Genomic DNA, 20,845 nt, shown 5'->3' on the forward strand with positions numbered 1-20,845 from the left:
GTGGCTGCACACCCCCAATGTGGGCATCCCCACGGGAGATGCAGGGGGCCACGGGGCCGGGGCCAGGAGGAAGCCCTATGGGGCCAACGGGGGCTGGTAACAGGGAGGAAAGCTAGTGGGGTCGGGGGGGGGGGGCAGGGAGAGGGGGATGAGCGGCAGCGCGAGGACCCGAGGATGGAGAAGGGCCTGTGCAGGGACGCAGCCGGGCCGGCGGCCGGCACGGGGCACCTGGCACCAGCGCCCGGCACGGGCCTGCAGGAGCCTCCGGGGACAGCTCCCCCCACCGGCGGGACCGGCGGCCAGCGCTCACCTCTTTATCTTCCCCCGCTCCAGCTTTATGTCCACACAGTTCTCTTTGTAGCCACAGTTGACAAACTTTTCCTCAATTTCCAACAATTGATCATACAGCTCGCTCAGCAAAAACGGGAATTCCGACGATTCGCTGCCCACCGACTCCTGGGCGACTTGGATCCGGAGGTTCAAGCTCCTGTGGGGGCGGGAGGGGCACCCCACTCTCGGTCCCGCTGACAAGTGGCCGACGTGACACGGGCCGAGGGGACACGCCAACGGGTCTGGGACGCGGCGGCCGTCCCCGTGGAGCCACCAGGGCCTCCACCTTTCACCCCCGACGCCGGAAGGAGCAGAAGGAGCAGAAGCCGCACCCTTCAGTCACAGGACAGTGCAGCTAGGCAGCCCCCGCCCCCAGGTGTCCGTCGGGAAATCAGAGCTACGCTGGCATGCGGGGCGCGTGCCCAGGCAGGAGGCAGGAGGCGTGTGGACTAAGTGGGGGACGCGGGGTGGGAACGAGGAGCGCCCCAGCAGCCTCTCGCCAACACAGAACGAGAACTGGACAAAGAAGAGGCAGAAAATAGGGGAATCCAAAATGGACAAAATCCCTGTTGCTTTGGCCAATGGCACAAAAGCGGCTTCTTCGAAACAGTCAGATGCACGGGATTCTGCGATTCTGAGGCCGAGGAGGAGGCGGACAGACCCCAGGGGCGGCCGGGGTAGAGGGTATAAGAGAGGCTGTGAGCATCTCCGTCACCAGACCACCAGGATAAGGGCTCAAACACCAGCCTAGAGTCTGAGAGACGAACAGTGAGGGGGGAAGAGCGCTGCTGTTCAAAGCTCTGTCCCCAGAGCAAAGCCCAGGTGGGTGGAGAAAGCCGGGTGCTGTCTCCGGGGATGGACAGGGGGCTCTGAACACCAGCCAGAGCAGAGGAGGGGAGGCGGCTGCGTCCCAACCCAGCACAGCCCTGCCATGGATGGAGGAGCACCCCCACCCCCAGCGCCCAGCTGGTGGTGCCCGGCCCTCCACCCATGAGAGGCCCCAGGAAGCCCACGCGTGCTCGGGGGCAAGGAGGGCAAGGAGGGCCGTTCCCCGAGAAGTCAGGAGCGTGACGAGGCCACCTGCGTCTTTGGAAGGAAATACACGCTGCTCCGAGGGGCCCACAGCCCGAGTGGCCGTGAAGGAAGGCGCATGGTTCCTCAGAGGTGTGAGGGGTGCACAGCTGCTGGGGGGGGGGGGGGTGTGACTGCGTGGCCCCCGGTGCGAGTCCCTGACCTCCACCTGGCCGTGAGCACGCTTCCCACAGGAGCTACCTGGCCTCCAGGTCTGTGGTCATGAATTCCAGGACGGGTGCGCGGTTGGGTCGTTGTTTCTTGAGCACCTTGAAGACCTCGATGAGCCTCTGGAACAGCTGGCAGGCCTGGGGTGGGGGCGGGGGGAGGCGGGGCGCACACGGGCGTCAGCGGGGCTCCAGCCCATGGCCCTCCCTGCTGAGCACAGCGCTGGCCTCTCCTCACCATCACTTCTTTTCCTTCCTTTTCCGTGGACAAGAGCGTGTCTGCCATAGTCAGCATGGACTGGTACCAGAACTCCTCGCCACCGCCCAGGCGCTGCGCAAGCTCAATCATCTTCCTGGCTTGGCCGTAGTTTTTCTCCTTGTTGGCCAACTGGGCCAGCAGCTGCAGGCATTTGGCTTCTGCACAAGGATCCTTAAGCTCCTAAGAAAAGACAAACATATATGGAGACAGGATGGGGGAGTGAGCAAGAGAAGGACTTAAATAGAGACAGAGATAGAGAGACAGAGACAGACAGAGAGACAGAGGTGGAGCGACAGAAAGGGGGACAGACAGGAGGGCAGCGGCTCCGGGCAGCAGGCCTTGCCACACCTGCGTCCCGCACTGGGCGCTGCTCCAGCCCTAAGGCACCTGTACACTTGCCCCAGCACAGGGTGGGCTTGAACCTGTTGTGCTAAAACCCACCTGCAGGACTCTGGACCGTGGTCAGAGCCCTGGGAAGCCCCCCTTCAGCAGCTGCTCCAGCACCCTCCAGCCATCCTGGGGCACAGCTGAAGGGCTCCCCCGAGGCCTCGGCCCCCAGGCTGGGAGTCTCCTTCCTGATGCTGGCCCAGGGCTGCCTCCGTCTTCCGTGCACCGCACATGTCAGGAGGTGTGGGGCGGGAGGGTGGGGCGGGGCCTCGCTGGCCTCTGGACTGAGCCCAGGCTTTGAGGCAGGGAGAAGCCCGGTGGCTGGGCCTCGAGAGAGCAGCCAGCAGGCAGCTCAGAGGCTGACACAGGGAGGCGTGTTGGGCTCAAACCTCTCCTCCCAAGAGCCACAGCCCCCGAGGGGCCAGCGCAGGCTTGGGTGCGACTGTGGTGGGACAGGGCTGGAGTGGGGAGCGCGGAGGCGGGCACAGAGAGGAGGTGGGTGTGGAGGCTGAGCACCTGCTCAGAAAGCAGGGACAGCGCCGGAAGCTGGTGGGTGCAGCTGGAGGGACCGGTGACAGCTGGGCTGCTGTGAGGACACAGGGTGGGAGCAGGCGCAGCCTTCCCCAGGAGAGCATGGGGACAGGGCCCAGTCCCTGCAGACACCCATGGAAGAGCCAGAGGAGGGCAGAGCCCCAGACTCTCAGACATGAGTGGCTGGTTGACAGGGTGGCCTGGGGAAGAGGCTGAGACAGAGCAGCCAAGAGATGCCTGCCCACACCTGTCCCTGTGCCTGAGGCCTGCACACACCTGTCCCCGTGCCTGTGGCCTGCACACACCTGTCCCCGTGCCTGAGGCCTGCACACACCTGTCCCCGTGCCTGAGGCCTGCACACACCTGTCCCAGTGCCTGAGGCCTGCACACACCTGTCCCCGTGCCTGAGGCCTGCACACACCTGTCCCAGTGCCTGTGGCCTGCACACACCTGTCCCAGTGCCTGAGGCCTGCACACACCTGTCCCCGTGCCTGAGGCCTGCACACACCTGTCCCAGTGCCTGAAACTGAGATCAGAATGTCCTGAGGCTTTGCTGGTGCCACTGAGTCTTTCCATGTTTATTAGGGACTTTCCTCTCTCTGGAGTTCTTCACAAGTGACTCTCCCAGGGAATACACTTCTGTCTGCAGCATGGAGAGCACCTGACGCTGGCAGGAGGGACGCACACCTGGGCCTCCACTCCGTCCTGGATTGCCCCCCAGGGCATCCCCTCGTGGGAGCCACAGCCCAGGAGGAAAGCAAGGGCCCAGCTGGAGAACGAGACCCCAGAGAGGCCACAGACACCCGCACTGGGACAGGTGTGTGCAGGTCTCAGGCTGACCTCCAACGAGTGAGAACGAGTTCATGGGGGTTGCGGGGGGCGGGGGGGGGGGGGGCGCTGGCCCGTCTGCCCTGGAGGAAGGACAGAAAGGGACCCTCCAGGTCCTCACCCTCACCCCACACGCACCACTGAGATGCCCAAAAGGACAGAATGGGACCCTGCAATGCAAGAAAGGACCCAGGGCAGCGTGGGAGCAGGCCCTGCAGGAAACTGGGCCATGGGTACGGGACGACCAGGAAAGTAGACAAGGGCATGAAAGGCACTTTCCACAGAGTAGCACATGCGTGTTCTAGACCCGGAAGACCCCAAACTCGCTTCCGGACATCCAGGCGCTGCCCCAGCGGTGGGTGCGGGCGGCGCAGGTGCCGGCGGCCCTACCTGGAAGGCCTGCTGCGCCTCAGACAGGAGCAGCCTCGCGGGCTGGTACGAATCCATGTCAAGCAGAACTTCCGCTTTGAGGGTCCACAGGAGGGGAAAGGATGTGCCTTCCAGGCCCCGCCCCGTCTCTCCGTTCATCTTCAGAATCTGTAACACACCGAGGCCAGCTCTGCCTCTGATGTCCAGGTCTGTGCCTGTCGCCCGAAGCCCAGCTTTCCTCCTGGGCACCTGTCTCTCCTCACCCAACCAAGCCACCCCCAGCTGCCTGAGCCGGGTCCGGGGCCGGCCCTCCTCCCGCCCGTGCTCCGGGCCCCCTCTCCTGGCCCAGGCAGCACCCTGACCGGCGTGGGGCAGGTCGCTGAGCTCCAGCAATTCAGCATGACCACAAGGGGCCCTCTGCCTCCTGGTGCAGGTCCCACACAGCCCGTCCCCAGCAGGAGCCTGCACACCCCAGGTCCTGTCTGGCGTCTTCCCACCAAGTCTCCACTGTGGTGGCTGTGAGTGCCTTCCTAATGGGCCAGCCCACGGGAGGGGAGCCCACGGAGCAGAGGGAGCGCGGGAAGTGGTCAGACCCACAGACGCTCTCTGGCTGCGAGGGCCCCGCCCTTCCCAGGCCCGTGCTCTGCACCCCTCAGTCTGCACCCCTCAGTGCCACCCAGGCTGTCTTCTCTGAATCGCTGCTCGGGCCCTACAGGGCCCTTTCTAGGTTGGTCTGTAGTCTCGTCTTCCCCGGGGACCAGCAGGGCCATGGAGGGGACACATGCCATCCGTCCCTGGAGTTCCCAGGACACCCCCGCACAGGGCTTTGGGCGCAGCGCAGTGGAGACAGGCACCGGACAGCTGCAGCCCTGAGGGCCCCCTCGCTGGGCGGGCAGAGCCCGGCTACCTGGTCCTTCGCCACGAGGGGCCGTATCTCCCCTGGCGGCACGGCAGGCAGGGGCTCGGTCAGCGTCGGCAGGCTTTCTTCTAGCAACGGCTCCCTGGTCTTCTCCTTCCTCAGGGCAATCTCCTTTCTGCAGCTAACGTGAGTGAAATGGGCAACATGGTGAAGAATGTTGTTTCACCAGCAACCAAAGATTTTTAAAATCCCCACAATCGGCAGCACCGCACAGGACTCCAAACCCACGCTTCTCGCCCATTGTCTCTCCCACTCCAGGTTCATGCATCCAGCGGTGCATCTGCCTCCTGCCCTGGACGTCCAGACAGAGCTCTGCTCGCCGAGACGGGCCAGGCTCCTGTCAGGCCCGCCTCCCCCGCGTGCCCTCCGCACGCACGCCCGCTGCCCTCGCCTTCGCCTTCGCCTTTGCCGCTGCACCCAGACCCATGAACATTCTGGGTCCCTGGTCTCCCCTCCTCTTGCGCCGTCGCAGCCTGGGAGATGCCCGCGCACAGGAGGGTCAGTAAGTAAGAAGCTGCACCCCAGCAGAGCACCCCAGACCCTGATCCCCGGAGCTCTGTACCCCTGGGTCCTCCCAACACCCACTGTCCAGCGTGCTAGGCGGTGGGGGCCGGGGTGTGGAGGGATGCAGGGCGCTGCGGCCACAGACTCCTTCCTCCTCGCGAAGGGGCCACGCTGAGCTTGGCAGCAGGACGCAGCTGGGCCCCGGCTGCACCCACCTGGACTGCTCCGAGTCCCCGATGTAGACCTGCCCCACCGCGTCCTCGTGCAGGGCAGCTGCTTCTCTCAGCTTCAGGTCGGAGCAGACCAGGGCGAGCCTGGGGAGGGGACACAGCAGGCCTGTCGGGCTGCACTGCGCTCCGTGCACTCGAGAAAGAAACGCACAATTCGATGGTATTTTCAATAATTTTTCAAGCTAAACAACATTACCAGGGAAAAGGAAGAGGCGGCTCTATCCAATTCCAGTTAGAGAAAAACTGACACCTTCGTTTGTATCTTTGACTAAATGCAGGTCCCCAATCTTGGGGCCGCCTTGTCCGAGGTGCAGACCAGGCACACGGTGGCGCCCTGACCGCCCATCACCGCCATGTCCTGCTTTAGCTCTTATGAAAAACAACTGAAAACGCTGCCATGGAAGCACAGGTGACACGCAATATTACAGCAGTTTCAGGGACGACATGGTGGTTTGACACTGATGTTCCTTACGATGTGATCCCCTCCCTAAGTCACAACCAACCATCTGTCACTATGCAAAGTGGCTGTTTATTTTTATTTTTGCTAATCCTCACCTGAGGATATTTTTTCCACTGATTTCTAGAGAGTAGAAGGCAGGGAGGAGGTGGGAGAAGGAGGAGGGAGGGAGAGAGAGAGAGAGAGAGAGGGAGAGAGAGAGAGAAACATTGAAACATTGATGTAAGAGAAACATCGTTTGGTTGCCTCCCACACATGGCCTGACCAGGGCCTGGGATTGAACCTGCAACCCATGTACGTGCCCCTGACCAGGAATCGAACCCAAGACCCCTCGGTGGGAGGACTGATGCTCTAACCACTGAGCACACCAGCCAGGGCAGTTGCTGTTTATTTTGAAAGGATTTGAAGCCCGCAGAGAAGTCGCACAAACCCTACAAAGATCTCCCTGGAAGGGAAGCGGGGATACCGACCGGAGGTGGTAGAGATCTTTGAGGCTCTTGCTGTCCACCACGCAAGCTGAAATCAGGACACCCAACTGCAGGACCGGGATCGTGAGCTCATGGAGGTACATCTTCTTCAGGGCCTTGACCAGATGGTCCAAAAAATACAAAGTGTACGTCTGCACAAACACACAGCAAACGTGGACGGTCAAGGGGGAGGCAGGCTGGCCCGCTCGCCCACGGCGTCTTTCTCTGGAGAACGCTGTCCTCCTCAGCGCCACGCACCGTGCCTGGCACACAGCGGCTGTCCCACAAGTGCTTGCTCAATGAGTGAACGAATGACCTCCTCCCTCCTCCCCTCCTGCATGAATAGCTCCCATTTTGTCGTGTGCAATTACCTATACTCACCACACGCGCAAGTACAGTTAAAGATTCTCACAAGAAACAATCCATTTATGAATTTATTCAAATTAATGTTTTTGTTTCATTTATTTTTCCACTAAAAACTACCAATCCATTAAAAGCAAAATTTCTCTTTTTTCTTAAAAGAATTTCTTTACGAAGACACACAACTAATACTTCTTATAATGTTGCACTAGATTTGATAAAAAATAATTCATCTTCAGTGGAAAATTAGAAAAGTTGGATGAACTATTTTAAAAACCTACTTAAAAGCACTGAAAGAGGGAACATCACTGAGAAAACCTACTGGGCCAGGACCTGGAAGGAGGCAGGTATTCGGGGACCCTGACATGTCGGGGTGCACTTGCCATGGGCTGTCTGCTGCTGGAAGAGGCAGCCAAGAGGCTGAATGGTGTCTCTGACTTTGTTTGTGGGGTTGAGGGCCCCCGAAAGCTCAGTGCCAGGTTGGGTCCCCGCAGGGCTGCACCGCACGGCTAGGGGTGTGGAGGAGTGCAGCCCTCTGGGGGCGCCACCCCAGCCCAGTGGCCTTGGGTGGCCCGGAGAGACTGATAGTTGATGACGCCCAGTGAGGCCGGTGGAGAACCAGGGGTGGGAGAGACACGGATATCTCACAGACCCCCCACACACCGAGAGATCATAAAAGGGCGTTAAGAACAACACGAAGCCAAATGGAAACATCCAAGAAAAACGCAACCCACAAAAATCATTACAAGAATAGAACTCTGAGGACTTCTTAACTATTGAGTGAATTGGATCCATCATTTTAAATCTTCCCAAATAGAAGCTCCGGGCCCAGAAGGCCTACCCAGAAGTCCATCCAAACCAGTGGGGCGGGAGCCCGTGGGGCGAGAGCTTGTGGGGGAGAGTACAGCAAAGATGCCCGCGCTGCCCTCCACCGAGCCTCCATGCGTCACAGCCAGATCTCACGGGGTTTCCATGGAATCAGAGCAGCCGACGTGGGAGCCGGCCGGGAGATGCACGACCAAGGGCCACGCTCTCCACCGGCACACTCGGGGTGTGCGCTCAGCATCCAGACCCTGCGACAACGGCATGTGTGGCTGGCCATCCGCCTCCTGACAAATGAGGCACCCCAAGAAGGGGAAACGGCTCTTCCCCAGACTCACACACACCAACTTCAAGTGGATTGCAGGCCCAGCTGATGTGCTCAGTGGTTAGGCATTGACCTATGAACCACCAGAAGGTCACGGTGCGATTCCCGGTCAGGGCACATGCCCGGGTTGCAGGCTCAGTCCCCAGTAGCGGGCGTGCAGGAGGGAGCCGATCAATGAGTCTCTCTCATCATTGATGTTTCTGTCTCTCCCTCTCCCTTCCTCTCTGAAACCAACACAAATATATTTAAAAAATAAATAAATAAAATGTGGGCAATGGACTGGACAGGGGGCCACACAGAGGACACCGTGGCCACAGGCATTGCGAGGTGCCAGGCCTCACTGGAGCCACCTGCACAGGCGCCACACGTCCACCCAAGGGCCACAGCTGAGAAGGGGAGCCACAGTCGGGTGGGGATGTGGCAGCAGGAGCTCTTGCTCCCTGAGGGGTGTCACTGACACAGCCACTGTGGGAGGCACTTGGCGATGCCCATTGAGGTTGGAGGCACACATGCCCCGCGACCCGCAAACCCTGCTGGTGGGCGTGCCCTACAGACCCGTGGGCACCGACTCCCACAGTGGCCTCACCTGAGGAAGCCACCCCTGAAACCACCCAAATGTCCGTCCACAGTGGGAAGGACACGGGGATTGTGGTCCAGGCGGGCAATGGAGTGCTCCAAGCAGCCAACCAACCAGAGCCACAAGGGAGCCAGCCCCCAGGCCTGCCCCCACGTGACCCCCAAGATCACACACGGGGTGACTCCACTTTTTAAAGCACAAGAAACACGCAGGATCACGTAGGCTGAACAAGGCCCCCAAAGTCACCAGGTGTGTCTCCCCTCCGCCCCTGGGACCTGTGTGTGTGACTTCACGTGGCAAAAGGGCTGTGAGGGTCTGATCAGACACAGGTCCCGAGGAGGGAGATCATCCGGATGTAGTCACACGGGTCCTCACAAGGGGAGGCAGAGGCAACACTCCCCGAGACCAGCCCCTCCACGTGCTTCTCCCCCTGGGCACGGTTCACGCTGAACCCCAGGCCGCGCTGAGTCAGCAGCCGTGATGGCAGGAGTGCAGGTGGCAGCGTGCCCCCCGGGCTGGGACGGCTCCTTGGTTTACCCACCGGCCTCTGGATGCTGGATATGTTCACGGTAAAGTTGCTCCTGTCCTGTCTGAAGAAGGCTATCACCTCTTCGGGGCAGAAGTAGGAAGCCCACGCCTCCACGCTCGCAGGGGGCTCTTCCACCTCTTTGCCGGAAAGCGGGATTTGAATCTGTGAAGCGGGCACACGGGGTTTGCTTTACGAAGTGGAGTTGAAAGTCCAGTGGGAGTGTGGGCAGACACCCAAAACTCGACGGGACAACCGTCCCTCCTGGGAGAGCGGGGCTTAGGCTCTCTGCCCCGTGCACTGTGACCGGTGGCATCACACACCCTCGTCCGTAAACGCTGGTGCCCGAGCACAGGCGAGAGCCCAGCTCTGTGGGGCAGAGCAGCCCGGACAAGGGCGGGCGGGTGGCAGGAGCACGGCCATGTGGACAGGCAGACGCTCAGGTGAAAGGTCGGGGGGGGGGGGGGACAGCCCCCTGCGATGGGAAAGTCACTGCCCCTCCCACCCACAACCAGGTCCCTAGGTGCCTGGGGGTGACCTTGCAGGGCCTTTGATCTGAGACTGCTCTGGTGTGGGATAAACGCCAGGGAGAAGCCAGACACCCCCCCTTCATACCCCATCGCCCATTACGGTCCTGGCTCCCCCGGGTGTCTGTGTGACAGAGAGATCACTGCCTCCATTTTGCAGAAGAGGAAACTGAGGCACAGACACACCCATCGGGCCCACAGCCCGGGGCGCTGCGCTGTGTCTGCGGGGCGGGGGGGGGGGGGGGGGGACGGGGGGCCCGGCCCTCGGCCGTGCTGCCTGCACCTCTGAGAAACCATTACCTGCTTCGGGTCTTTACTCTTCTCTCGGTCCTTGTCCTTGACCTTCTCCTTCTCTTTTTTAAGCAACAGATTGGAACTAACTGTTGCTAGGATTTTACTTTCTGAGAACGACTTTCCTGCTGTTAATAAAGAAACCTGGGGGAATGAAATAAAAATTGGCAACATTAAGAACAGACACCCGTTCCCACCTTCCTCCCGGACACTCAGATCCGAGGGGCGGTCAGCCTGCAGGCCCGGCCGGTGAGCCAGGTGCAGGGGTGGCCACAGCGTCCCCGGGGGGGACACTCGGGGCAGCGGGGACACGGGGTGAGGGCGACCCTCGAGGAGGCGTTACAGTGCCTGAGCCTCCTGTCCATGAACCACACCAGGGTCCCCCAAAGGGTCCCACAGAATCCTGGGCGGGGCGGGGAGTCCTGGGCAGGATGGGGTCTGGGGCAAACCTGCCCTCAGAAGCAAGGCCTGTCTGGCGCCCTGCTGGGGGCGCTGCCGCAGGAGGTCCCCAAGAACACAAGGCCACCCAGAGCTGCCGGGAAGGGGGCTGTACAGAGGTGGGGGGGAAGGGGTGCGCGGGTGGGGGGAAGATTCTGGAAGCCCAGCAACAGGGGTTGGTGATGGTCTGAACGACACAGGCTTCAGCGGACTGCCCACTACCCGCAGCAGCGTGGGTGACCCTGGCGGCGGGGGGGGGGGGGGGGGGGTGGGGGGGGGGGGTGTTCAGAGAGGAGGGGCCGACTGGAGGACGCAGCACTGACGAGTGAAGTGGACAGGGACAGGGCTTCGGGGAGACACGCTACGCACGTCTTGGTCTTTTTAAAAATATATATATATATAACTTCATTGATTTGAGGAGAGGAAGGGAGAGGGTGAGAGAGAGAGAAACATCAATGATGAGAGAGAATCATGGATCGGCTGCCTCCTGCACACCCCCCAGTGGGGATTGAGCCCGTAACCTGGGCATGTGCCCCTGACTGGAACCGAACCCGGGACCCTGACGCTCTATCCACTGAGCCACACCAGCTAAGGCACATCCTGGGCTTTAGAGAATCTTTGGAAGCAGCAAAACTGAGCCCCAGCCTGGTCCCCGGAGGAGCGGCGCCCCGCCCAGCGCGGCGGCCGGGCCCACCTGCCAGATGTGCCGGAGGAAGGAGTAGGCCATGAGGCAGTAGTCCTGGTAGCCGGCGGCGCTCGGGGTGCCCAGCAGGGCCAGCAGGATGTGGGCGCGGGCCAGCGCCTCCAGCTGCCGCACGTTCCGCAGCTTCTCCAGGAAGACCGTCCCCAAGTGCTCAGACCCCAGGCTCTCCGGGGCCTCCTGCGTGAACGGGGGCTCTCCTGGAAGAGAGGGCGCCCCGACTTGGTGTCCGCAGCCGTGGCCACTTCCTCTCCGCCCTTCCCCCGGGCCCCAGGGGTCAGAGGACTGAGTCCTCTTCCAGAAGGGGCGCCCAGCCCTCGCCGGTGGGGCTCCAAGGATAGAGTGTCGGCCCGTGGACCGAAGGGTCCTGGGTTCCATGCTGGTCAGGCTGCAGGCTCCTCCCTGGCCCAGGCCCTGATCGGGGCTCGTGCAGGAGGCAACCGATGGATGGGTTTCTCTCACATCGATGTTTCTCTCTGTCTTTCCTCTCTCTTCCACTCTCTCTAAAAAATCAATGGGAAAATATCCTCAGGTGAGAATAAAAACAAGCAAACAAACAAACAAAAAATAGAAGGTGCGCCCACCATGCAGGGCCCAGGGCTTCTCCCCTGAAGGGAGACAGCAGGCCTGATATCTGGGGTGCCGTGGCCATGGCCAGGCTGCGAGGAGACATCGGTCCCAGGCCCAGGGTAGGGGGTTGGGAGCGATGGACCTTCCCCTCCGCGGGTCACCCTAGTTGGTCTGAGCTTGCCCTGACGGGGGCTCGGCATCGAGTGGACGAGTCCACGTGCTTCTAGTGCAGACAGGGGGTCGCCCTTTTCCAGGGCCCCCGAATCTGCAGGCCAGGATGGAGGCCGTCTCAGTGCTGCAGCCCAGCCTGGGCCAGCGTCATGCGGCCTGTCTAGGGGGGTGGGGGGGGGGGGCCGTGGGGGAGCATTCCCCTTTTTGGTGTGAGAGCGCCCTCTTGCTGGAGCAGGACCCAGAACAGGAGCCCAGCAGCCACGCTTCCCCCTCCATCTGCTGGGCATGGCCACTGTCCCTTTTGCAGGTTGCCTGTGGTGGCCCCGGGTATCCACTGCTCACCTGCCCCAGGCCCTGGTCCTAAGAAGGCCCTCAGCCTTGCTGACAGCAGGGGCTCGGGACCAGCCTAGGCGGGGGAAGAGGGCTGTGGGGTGTGGGGGAGACGGGGGAGACGGGGGAGACGGGGGGGGGGGGGGGGGGGGGGGAGCCCGACCTGCCAGCGCCTTTGGAAACGTGGTGCCTGCGGGCGGCCCCGCTGAGCCCGTCAGAGCCCCAGCTCCTCTCTCCAGCCCGACGGGCTCCGGGCACACGTCATGCTCCCCACAGAGCAGGCTCCGGTGCTTGGGGTCACCTCAGTCCCCCGCACAGCCCAGGAGAGGCCGCTCTCCCACAGGAAGGGGGACTGGTTTCCTCCGAAACGCTGCTCCCTTCAGGACGGGTCCCCGGGGCAGGCCTGTCGGCATTTCGGGGAGTTCCACAGTCCCTGGCCTCCCCCAGATCTGCCACGAGGAGCACCCGCAGTCTGTAAGCCCCTCCCTCAAGACTGTGGCCACAGTGAGGCTGCCCAGGCTTCCCACCCACCAGCACCCCGCTCGGCAAACCCCACCTCTGACCCCAAGCCAAACCCCTCTGCGGCCTCCACATACCTTGGGGTTGGCCTGGGGCTGGCTCCAGATCATGACCTTGCTCACCGGAGGGCCTGCTCTCTGAGCCAGAGGGGACAGCGAGAGGGACAGCGTGCCCAGGAGCCGTCCCTGGCCGCGGCGCCTCACCTGCGGGCTCAGGTGTGTCCCTGGAAGGTTTCATCCCCAGAAGGATGTCGATGGCCCAGTTCAGGTGGAAGGTCACGTCCTCGATGGGGAACTGCTGGTAATACAGCCACTCGCTGAACTCCATGATGTAGTCGACCTTGTGCCACGCGCTCTCCGGCTTCTTTGGGATTAAACAGAAAAGGGGTGGTGACGCTGCACCCCGCACTCGGCACCCTGATACGCACTGAGCCACAGTCTCAGGCACCGACAGTTTCGTTGCTTCACTTTCTAGAAGCAAATGGTTCGTTCTCACCCTGTAGTCATCCCAGCGCGACTCCTCCACTGGGACTCACCTGGCCGTCCAGGCTCATCACGACCTCTCAGCCCTGGGCCAGGGGCCCGTGTTCATGTGCAGCAAGTAGCGAGACTAGAGCTTGGCAAGGCCTCCACTCCCTGAGGACACCCGCAGCCCAGCCCAGTGCCTCCCAGACCCTGTGTGTCCCGCCAGCCCAGACCAGGTTGCTAGCCACGCCAGCATCCCTCTCCTCAGCCGGTCTCCTCCGGCACGGGCTGGAATGTGCCTGTGAGGCTTTATCCAGGTGGTTCTGTGGTGAAATGGGCTTTGGAGGGCAGAGAGCCGTCCAAGGCCTGCCCGTGCACAAATGGCCAGTAATGGCTGCACAACGGAATGAAGGCGCCAGCCAGCAGGTGGCGCCCCGGCCTCCCACTTAGCTGGCCCCCCTCACCCCCACAGTCTTCATCCCACAGCTCACAGGTGGAGGGCGGGGCTGCCTGGGTTCTGAAGGTCAGGAAGGCAGGGGGGAGGGTGTGGAGCCGCAGGGGTTTGGGGATGCTGGGCTAATGCAGGTGAGATGGAAGGAAGAGTGGAGGGGGCAGCGGGACATTCGAGGTCAGAGTGGAGGGAGGTTGATGAGCAGAATCAGCATAGAGGCACTGATTGAGGTCAGCGGGAGTGGGTACCCTGGGTAGGGAGGGCCCTGGGTAGGGAGAGGATGTATGTGTGTGTTGGGGGGAGGGGGGGGCAGGAAAGGAGGCCCCAAACACAGGAGCAGGAGGCAGGGCCCTGGGTAGGAAGGGGCGTGGCAGCCAAGGGGAGGAAGTCCTCAGTGGGGAGGGCAGCCAGATGCCCCCAGGCAGTGACAGGCACACAGGCTCCTACACCAGCAACTTGTCCCTCCACCCTGGAAAGGGCGAGGAGAGATGGGGACCGTCTGCTGCCCTTGACATGTGGGTGAAGACCCGCTGTCACCCCTTACCCCATCCCCCCATCACCTCCAGGACGGCTCGGGGCCACACCTGCAAGGCCTGGATTGCGTTCTGATAGCAGGTCAACTCTCCGTAGACGTTCTTTGAGTTCAAGGCCAGGCGGTGCCACATGTGGGCCAAGTAATCTTCACTCTCATCTTTAAACTTCTGTATTTCCATTGTAAAATTCTGGCCAAGTTTGGCCTTCACGAGGACCATATGCTTGAAAATCAAGCTAAAGGAAAGTGAAAGAGGAATTAATTCTGGAACCGAAGGGCAAAAATGTAACTATGTATATAATTCACCCAACACAGACGTACTGGTCCGTTTCCCTACTTACAAAGATAAAACAAAACGGAACCTGAGTTACTTGGGCTTTTGCGTTGCGGTCGATTTTTTAAATTTATTATTTCTGTGTGGACATCGTGTTGTAAATCCCTACCCTTCTCATGATGGGTTCTTCATGGAGAAAAGTCATCAGAAAAGGGAGAGTGAGGGGGTCCCTGATGGGGGGTGGGGTGGGACTGCGAAGGCACTGGGGCTTCAGGAGGGGCTCCTGGCAGGGGGTCCAGGTCGGGGTGGGAGGGTGGGGCGCACTCACAGGCGGTGCGCGGTCCGAGGCAGTATCTGCACGGCCTCGTCCAGCACCTTCAGGCCGCCCTCCCAGTCCTCATGGTCGGCGTGGCAGTGGAACAGCAGCCCGTAGAGCGCGGCCCGCAGGGACAGGTCATCATCGGCCTCTGCAGGGACAGGGCTCAGGGCTGCAGGGGCCTGGGCTGGGACAGGTCTACACACACACACACACACACACACACACACACACATACTGCCTCCCTGGAGGCCACGGGGGGGGGGGGGCGGATGGAGCCTCCCCTGGGGCTGAGCACAGCAGACCCCCTCCCCCCGGCCACCACCACCACCACCACCACCACAGCCACCACCGCCACCACCACTACCGCCACCACCGCCGCCACCACCACCACCACCACCACAGCCACCACCGCCACCACCACCACCGCCGCCACCACCGCCACCACCGCCACCACCGCCACCACCACCACAGCCACCACAGCCACCACCGCCACCACCACCACCGCCGCCACCACAGCCACCACCACCGCCACCACCACCGCCACCGCCACCGCCACCGCCACCGCCACCGCCACCACCGCCACCGCCACCACCACAGCCACCACCGCCACCACCACCACAGCCACCACCACCGCCACCACCACCACCACCACCACCGCCGCCGCCACCGCCGCCGCCACCGCCGCCGCCACCGCCGCCACCGCCGCCACCACCGCCACCACCGCCACCGCCACCACCACAGCCACCACCACCACCACAGCCACCACCACTGCCACCGCCACCACCACCGCCACCACCGCCACCACCACCACCACCACCACCACAGCCACCACCGCCGCCGCCACACCACACCACCACCGCCGCCGCCACCACCACCGCCGCCGCCGCCGCCGCCGCCGCCACCGTGCCTCTGGATGGGTTACGGGAGCTCCTCCCTCAGCTGCCAACCGGGCAGATTTCCCCAGTGCTGACTTTTTCATGTCATGCATGTTCTTTATTCTCATTATTTAAAGTTCATGTATTTGAAATGGTGCCTCTTTGACCACTTTAACGTTTAGGACATAATCTTTCCACAAAAATCTCTTGCTTTGCTCCATTCTACTTTCTGTTTTTTCCTAGAATTTGAATTTTAACACTGCGACTCCATTTAGCCCGTGTGATGCTTTGTCACGGGCCACGCAGGCTGGCTCTCCACCAGGGCTCCTGCGTGACGCTGCCCGCCGCCCCCGAGGGCTGCCACCTGCATCCTTCTCTGCAGCACCGCCAGCCAGGTAACAGCTGGGGTTTAGACTAACTTAGTGCTTAACTACATGTGGTCACGTTCTGTTGATTTTAAGTCAAGTTTGTGTCTCTAAATCGGGAGGGACCTCGGCTCTAACCCCAGCGTCACATCCTGAGCACACACGAGGACTCTTACACTAACAGGGGCGGCGAATTAGCAGATACTCGTCATTTCTTTCTTTAAACGTGGATTCTAAAATGTGGTTTTCATTGTTCTAAGGTCGGTATTTTTTTAGGAAATGGCTCCACATGTTTATGGAACTTGAATCTGATTCATCCATCAGAATAACCCAGAGGCTCGCTGTCAAGGCAGCCTGGGTGGCCTGGATGGACCGTGTGGCCCCGGACAAGGGGACCATCAGGCCTCGGTGCCCTGGGCACAACGGGGGCCTCGCGAGGCTGTTCATGAAAAGCACTGGCAGTGCCTGTCACAGCCCGACGGCTGGCAGACGCCACCTGCGGTTCCCGCCACGGTCACGCTGGCTTTACAGAAGGGCCGGGGACTGAGGCACAGTGTCCTCCCGCCCCGCGTGCGACGGCAGCGGCTGCGCACCTGGGAGGAAGGAGCCCTCGGAGGTGCCTCCGCTCTGCAGGTCCGCGGTCGGCCACTGGTGCAGGAGCTGCACGTCTCCTTTCTCCTGAAGCAGAACCGACGAGACATGCACTTGAAAGCTGTCACTTATTCCTTCACCACTTTGTGCTTCGTCTGCCTCCGCATTGAGTGACGGAAATTGCAGCTAAATTTCTAAGACACTAAGTCACCCTTCACCCATGAGAAAGGCTGTCCAGGGCAAGGTCAGCTGCGTAGGGGACACGCAGGCCTCCCCGGTCTACAGCTTCCTCAGTGACAGGGCATCCAAGTCACTCCTGTCCCTTTAAATCAGTGGGATCAAAGCACATTAGGGAAAAACAATGAGGCGCAGCAAAAGCTGCAAATGTCTACACTAGACCCTTGGACCCTAAAGAACTAGAAAAAGAGCAAACTAAACCCAAAATAGCAGCAAGAAGGAAATAATAAAGATTAGAGCAGAGATCAAGAAAATGCAGAATAGAAAAACAAAAGAAAATAAATGAAACCAAAAGTTGGCTCTTTGAAAGGTTGATAAAATTGACAAACTTTTAGCTAGACTGACATGGGAAAAAAAGAAAAGACACAAACACTTAAAATCAGAAATGAAAGTGGGGACATTCCTATCAAGCCTGGAGAGACAAAACGGATTGCAACAGAGAGTCCTATGGCCAATTGTACGCCAACAAATTAGACAGCCTGGAAGAAATGGAAGAATCCTGAAAAGTACGTAAGTCACCTATGCTAACTCAAAAAGAAATAGAAAGTCTCAACAAACTTTTAACAAGTAGGGATTGAATCAGCAATCAGAAACCTCCCAATAAAGAAAAGTCCCGGAACAAAAGGCTTCGGAGGTGAACTCCACCAAACATTTAAATACTTGACGTCAATCCTCCTCAACTCGAAAAAATTAAAAAGGAAGAAACACTTACTAACTCATTCATTCTATGTGACTAGGGTTATTTTGAGAGCAAATCGAGATAAAGGAATCGCAAGAAAATTACAGACCAATACTCTTACGGATATAAATGCAAAAATCCTCAACAAGGTATTCGCAAATCAAATCCAAGGGCATAAGAAAAATATTATGCACCACAACCAACTGGGATTTATCCCAGGAGCACAAGGCCCTTCAACATAAGAAGAACAATCAACGTGATACATCACAGTAACAGAAGGAAGGAGAAAGCCACGTGATCATCTCAACTGATGAAGAAAAGGCATTCGACAAAAGCCAATCTTTCATTACAAAATCTCAAAATCTCTCAGGGAACGAGGAGTAGTGGGAAACCCCCTCAACACCATGAAAGGCATTGAAAACAAGCCCACCGAAAGCACCGTCCTCTGTGGTGAGAGGCTGAAACGTCCCCTCTGAGGTCAAGAACAAGACAAGAACGCCTGTGCTCACACCGCTGCTGTTCCACATGGCACCGGAAATGCTAGCCGGGGCGATGAGACAAGAAAAACAAATAAGCACATGGAAGACGCTCAATAGCATCAGTCATTAAAGAAATTAAAATCAAAACCACAATGAGATACCACCTCACACCTACTAGAATGGCTACATTTTTTAGAATGGAAAATAACAAGTGTTGACTATGATGTGGAGACACTGGAACCCGTGAACATTGTTGGTGGGAATGGAAAACGGTGCAGCCGCTGTGGAAAACAGCCCGACAGTTCCTGAAAGGCTAAACACAGAACTACCACAGACCCCAGCAGTTCCATCCCTGGGTATAGACCCCAGGGAACCGACAAGGAACTGTATCTGTGCACCCGTGTTCACAGCAGCACTGTTCACACTGCCAGGAGATGGAAACAACCCATGTCCATCCGCAGAGGAGCAGATACACGACACGAGGTCTGCGTACCATGGAACACTGTCCAGCCACAACAAGGCTCCAACGTGCTGAACCTGGGCACACTGTGCTCACTGAGAGGAGGGTTAGGGTGAGGGCTAGGAAAGTTCCCTCCATCAAGGTGCTAGTGATAGGGTGCAGGTGGGGGGATGTCAGTCAGGCCGAGACCTGCCCAGCCCTGGTGTGCATCTTGCCCAGCGGCCTCTGTGCTTTCCTCAGCTGATCCCAGGGTCCTGCCCCCTAGCCCCTCTCTCCTCTCCTAGGGAGCTTTCCAGGGAAGGGTCAGGGTCTCTCGGAGGGAGGGAGGGTGGAGAAGGGCAGTGGGGAAGGGAGGTCAGGACTAAGCCTTGAGCTCAGCCAGGGGCCACCGCCACTGGAGCAGCTCCGAGGGGTCTGCCTTGCTTGGGAGCCCCGCCCGCCGCCTCTGGAGGAAGAGCCTGAGGCAGCCGCGGGACCCGGCAGCCGGCCCTGGGGCACCTGGGTTTTGGTCTCCGTCTTGTTGATGATGTTGACGATCCTCTGGATGATGTGCCTGGCTTTCTTCCTGTTGGCCGCGGAGGACAGGAGCGGGAGCTGGGTGTTCCAGTAGTGCCGTGCGGCCAGCATCACCAGGGCGCTGCTCTGCGCCATGCCCCCAAACCTGAAAGGGAGGCCGGACCTAGCGGGCTGCGTGAGCTGCAGACGCGCAGGCACCCACCGACAGCTCCGGGGTCCTCAGAGGGCAGGGCGAGGCCGGGTGTCTGACCTGGAGCCTGTGCCCATGTCTGCAGGACATGCCCCTGGGGGTCCCAGCTGTGAATACCCTGCCTTGACCCCCCCACCCCCACCCTTGCCACGGGGTCTGTGAGGGAGGGCCGGCCTCCGTGACAGTCCCGACTGCGTGTCATGCTCTTCATTTCAGGGCACTCACGGCAGCTGCCCTTACCCATACACAGCACGCACCCAGACCCACCACACACGCAATCCGTGCAGCCGCAGCGCAGCATGGCGCACCTCACGCTCTCGAAGAAGGCCGTGCTGGCCGACAGGCGCAGCTGCTTCCGCCCCTTCAGGTTCTCCATGATGCTCCTGCCCTGGATGCAGGCGCTGGCGCTCAGCATTTCTGCCACCAGCTGAGCCTGGACCCTGCGGGCAGAGACGCCTTAGCACACAGGAGGGCAGTGGGGGGCGGGGGAGGGCGTTGCAGAAAGGTGAGTGAGCCTGGGGTGCCTGGAGCAGCCTCCCCAAAGTCCCCAAACCAGAAGTAACTGGCTGAGTGCAGGCTACCCAGAGAACCACCAGACAGCATCAGCTGGCGTCTTGTTTAAAATATTTTTTTAATTTTGAGTGGACGCTTATTAAAGCTGGGGACAGTGAGACAAGGACGGCCTTCGCACAGAAGCAGCAGCTGGGCAGGGCACCTCTGACTCACTGAGAAGTCAGAGAAAAGGGGCCTCGGAACAAGGTCAGGGGTTTAGCCGGGGATGAGCTGCCGCTACCCATTGATCCCCTAATTGCAAGTCTCATGGGGACCTTTGAGTTTAGGAGGCTCACGCCTTGGGGGAAGGAGAGGGGAGGGACAGGTGCCCCGGGAGGAAGAACAGGCCAGCATCAACTGATGTCTTAAGTGACTAACGTGTGGGGTGCTGTACACAGCAGCCGGTGAGCAGAACAAGCCCCTCGGGGAGCCCCGGTGCACACGAGGGCTCAGTTCTGGGCAGCTCCCACTCAGCGAGATACGGAGAACATGTAATCCCGCTCCCTCGACGTTTGCTGGCCCAGCCAGCCAGGCTGGGCCCACAGGACACCGCACACACTAAGACATCATCCCCTGTCCAGGCTGGACTGATCACATGCCTGCACCTCAGCCCAGGAGGTACCGACTTGACTCTGAGAGACATACACTGGCCCCTGGGGACACTCCCTGCCTGGGCCTGGAGCTCTGTAGTCAGGGAGCTGCCTGCAGGAGCAGGCAGGAGCCCAGGGGGGAGCTGCTGCTCTTGGTGGGTAGAGAATTCCAGATTGACAGGGTCCTGGTTGTTCCTGTTGAGAAGTCCACAGGCCTGATCTTGTTCCCCTGTATGCAGTGTGTCTTTTCCCCTTCCAGCTTCTCTCCCAGGCTTCCCTCCCACCTTTGGGCCTCGGCCGTTTGACCACAATGAAAGCAGGTGTGGCTTTCTTGGTGTTCATCCTACTTGCAGCTCATCAAAAATGCTGGATCTCTGGATTCAATTTCAAAACATTTCTGCTGCTACATTTCCTTGATTGATTTATTAATTTTTAGAGAGAGAGAGAGACAGAGACATCCATGTGTTGTCCCACTTATCGATGCCTTCACTGGCTGCTTCTTGTCTGTGCCCTAACGGGGTCCCCGCAACCTTGGCGTACCGGGAGGATGCTCTAACCACCTGAGCCACCCGGCCAGGGCTCGGCTGCCACATTTC

General features: G+C 60.0%; 1 protein-coding gene across 1 annotated transcript in view; it reads right to left on the bottom strand.

Annotated features, from left to right (window-relative positions):
• The window catches only part of CFAP46 (cilia and flagella associated protein 46), a 55,449-nt gene that overhangs the window by 15,835 nt on the left and 18,769 nt on the right, over window positions 1-20,845 (bottom strand). Inside the window, exons 23-38 of the mRNA XM_036337362.1 lie at window positions 19,416-19,547; window positions 18,900-19,062; window positions 16,549-16,633; window positions 14,725-14,863; window positions 14,175-14,358; window positions 12,753-13,038; window positions 11,080-11,285; window positions 9,957-10,091; window positions 9,145-9,294; window positions 6,523-6,671; window positions 5,581-5,679; window positions 4,850-4,982; window positions 3,964-4,110; window positions 1,807-2,007; window positions 1,603-1,709; window positions 311-487 (exon numbers count right to left, since the gene is read on the bottom strand). Coding sequence (XP_036193255.1) covers window positions 311-487; window positions 1,603-1,709; window positions 1,807-2,007; window positions 3,964-4,110; window positions 4,850-4,982; window positions 5,581-5,679; window positions 6,523-6,671; window positions 9,145-9,294; window positions 9,957-10,091; window positions 11,080-11,285; window positions 12,753-13,038; window positions 14,175-14,358; window positions 14,725-14,863; window positions 16,549-16,633; window positions 18,900-19,062; window positions 19,416-19,547 — 2,493 coding nt within the window. The remainder of the gene's footprint in view (window positions 1-310; window positions 488-1,602; window positions 1,710-1,806; window positions 2,008-3,963; window positions 4,111-4,849; window positions 4,983-5,580; window positions 5,680-6,522; window positions 6,672-9,144; window positions 9,295-9,956; window positions 10,092-11,079; window positions 11,286-12,752; window positions 13,039-14,174; window positions 14,359-14,724; window positions 14,864-16,548; window positions 16,634-18,899; window positions 19,063-19,415; window positions 19,548-20,845) is intronic.

This window comes from Myotis myotis, unplaced genomic scaffold (genome assembly GCF_014108235.1).
Source record: "Myotis myotis isolate mMyoMyo1 unplaced genomic scaffold, mMyoMyo1.p scaffold_m19_p_15, whole genome shotgun sequence".
In the NCBI taxonomy this organism is placed as follows: domain Eukaryota; kingdom Metazoa; phylum Chordata; class Mammalia; order Chiroptera; family Vespertilionidae; genus Myotis; species Myotis myotis.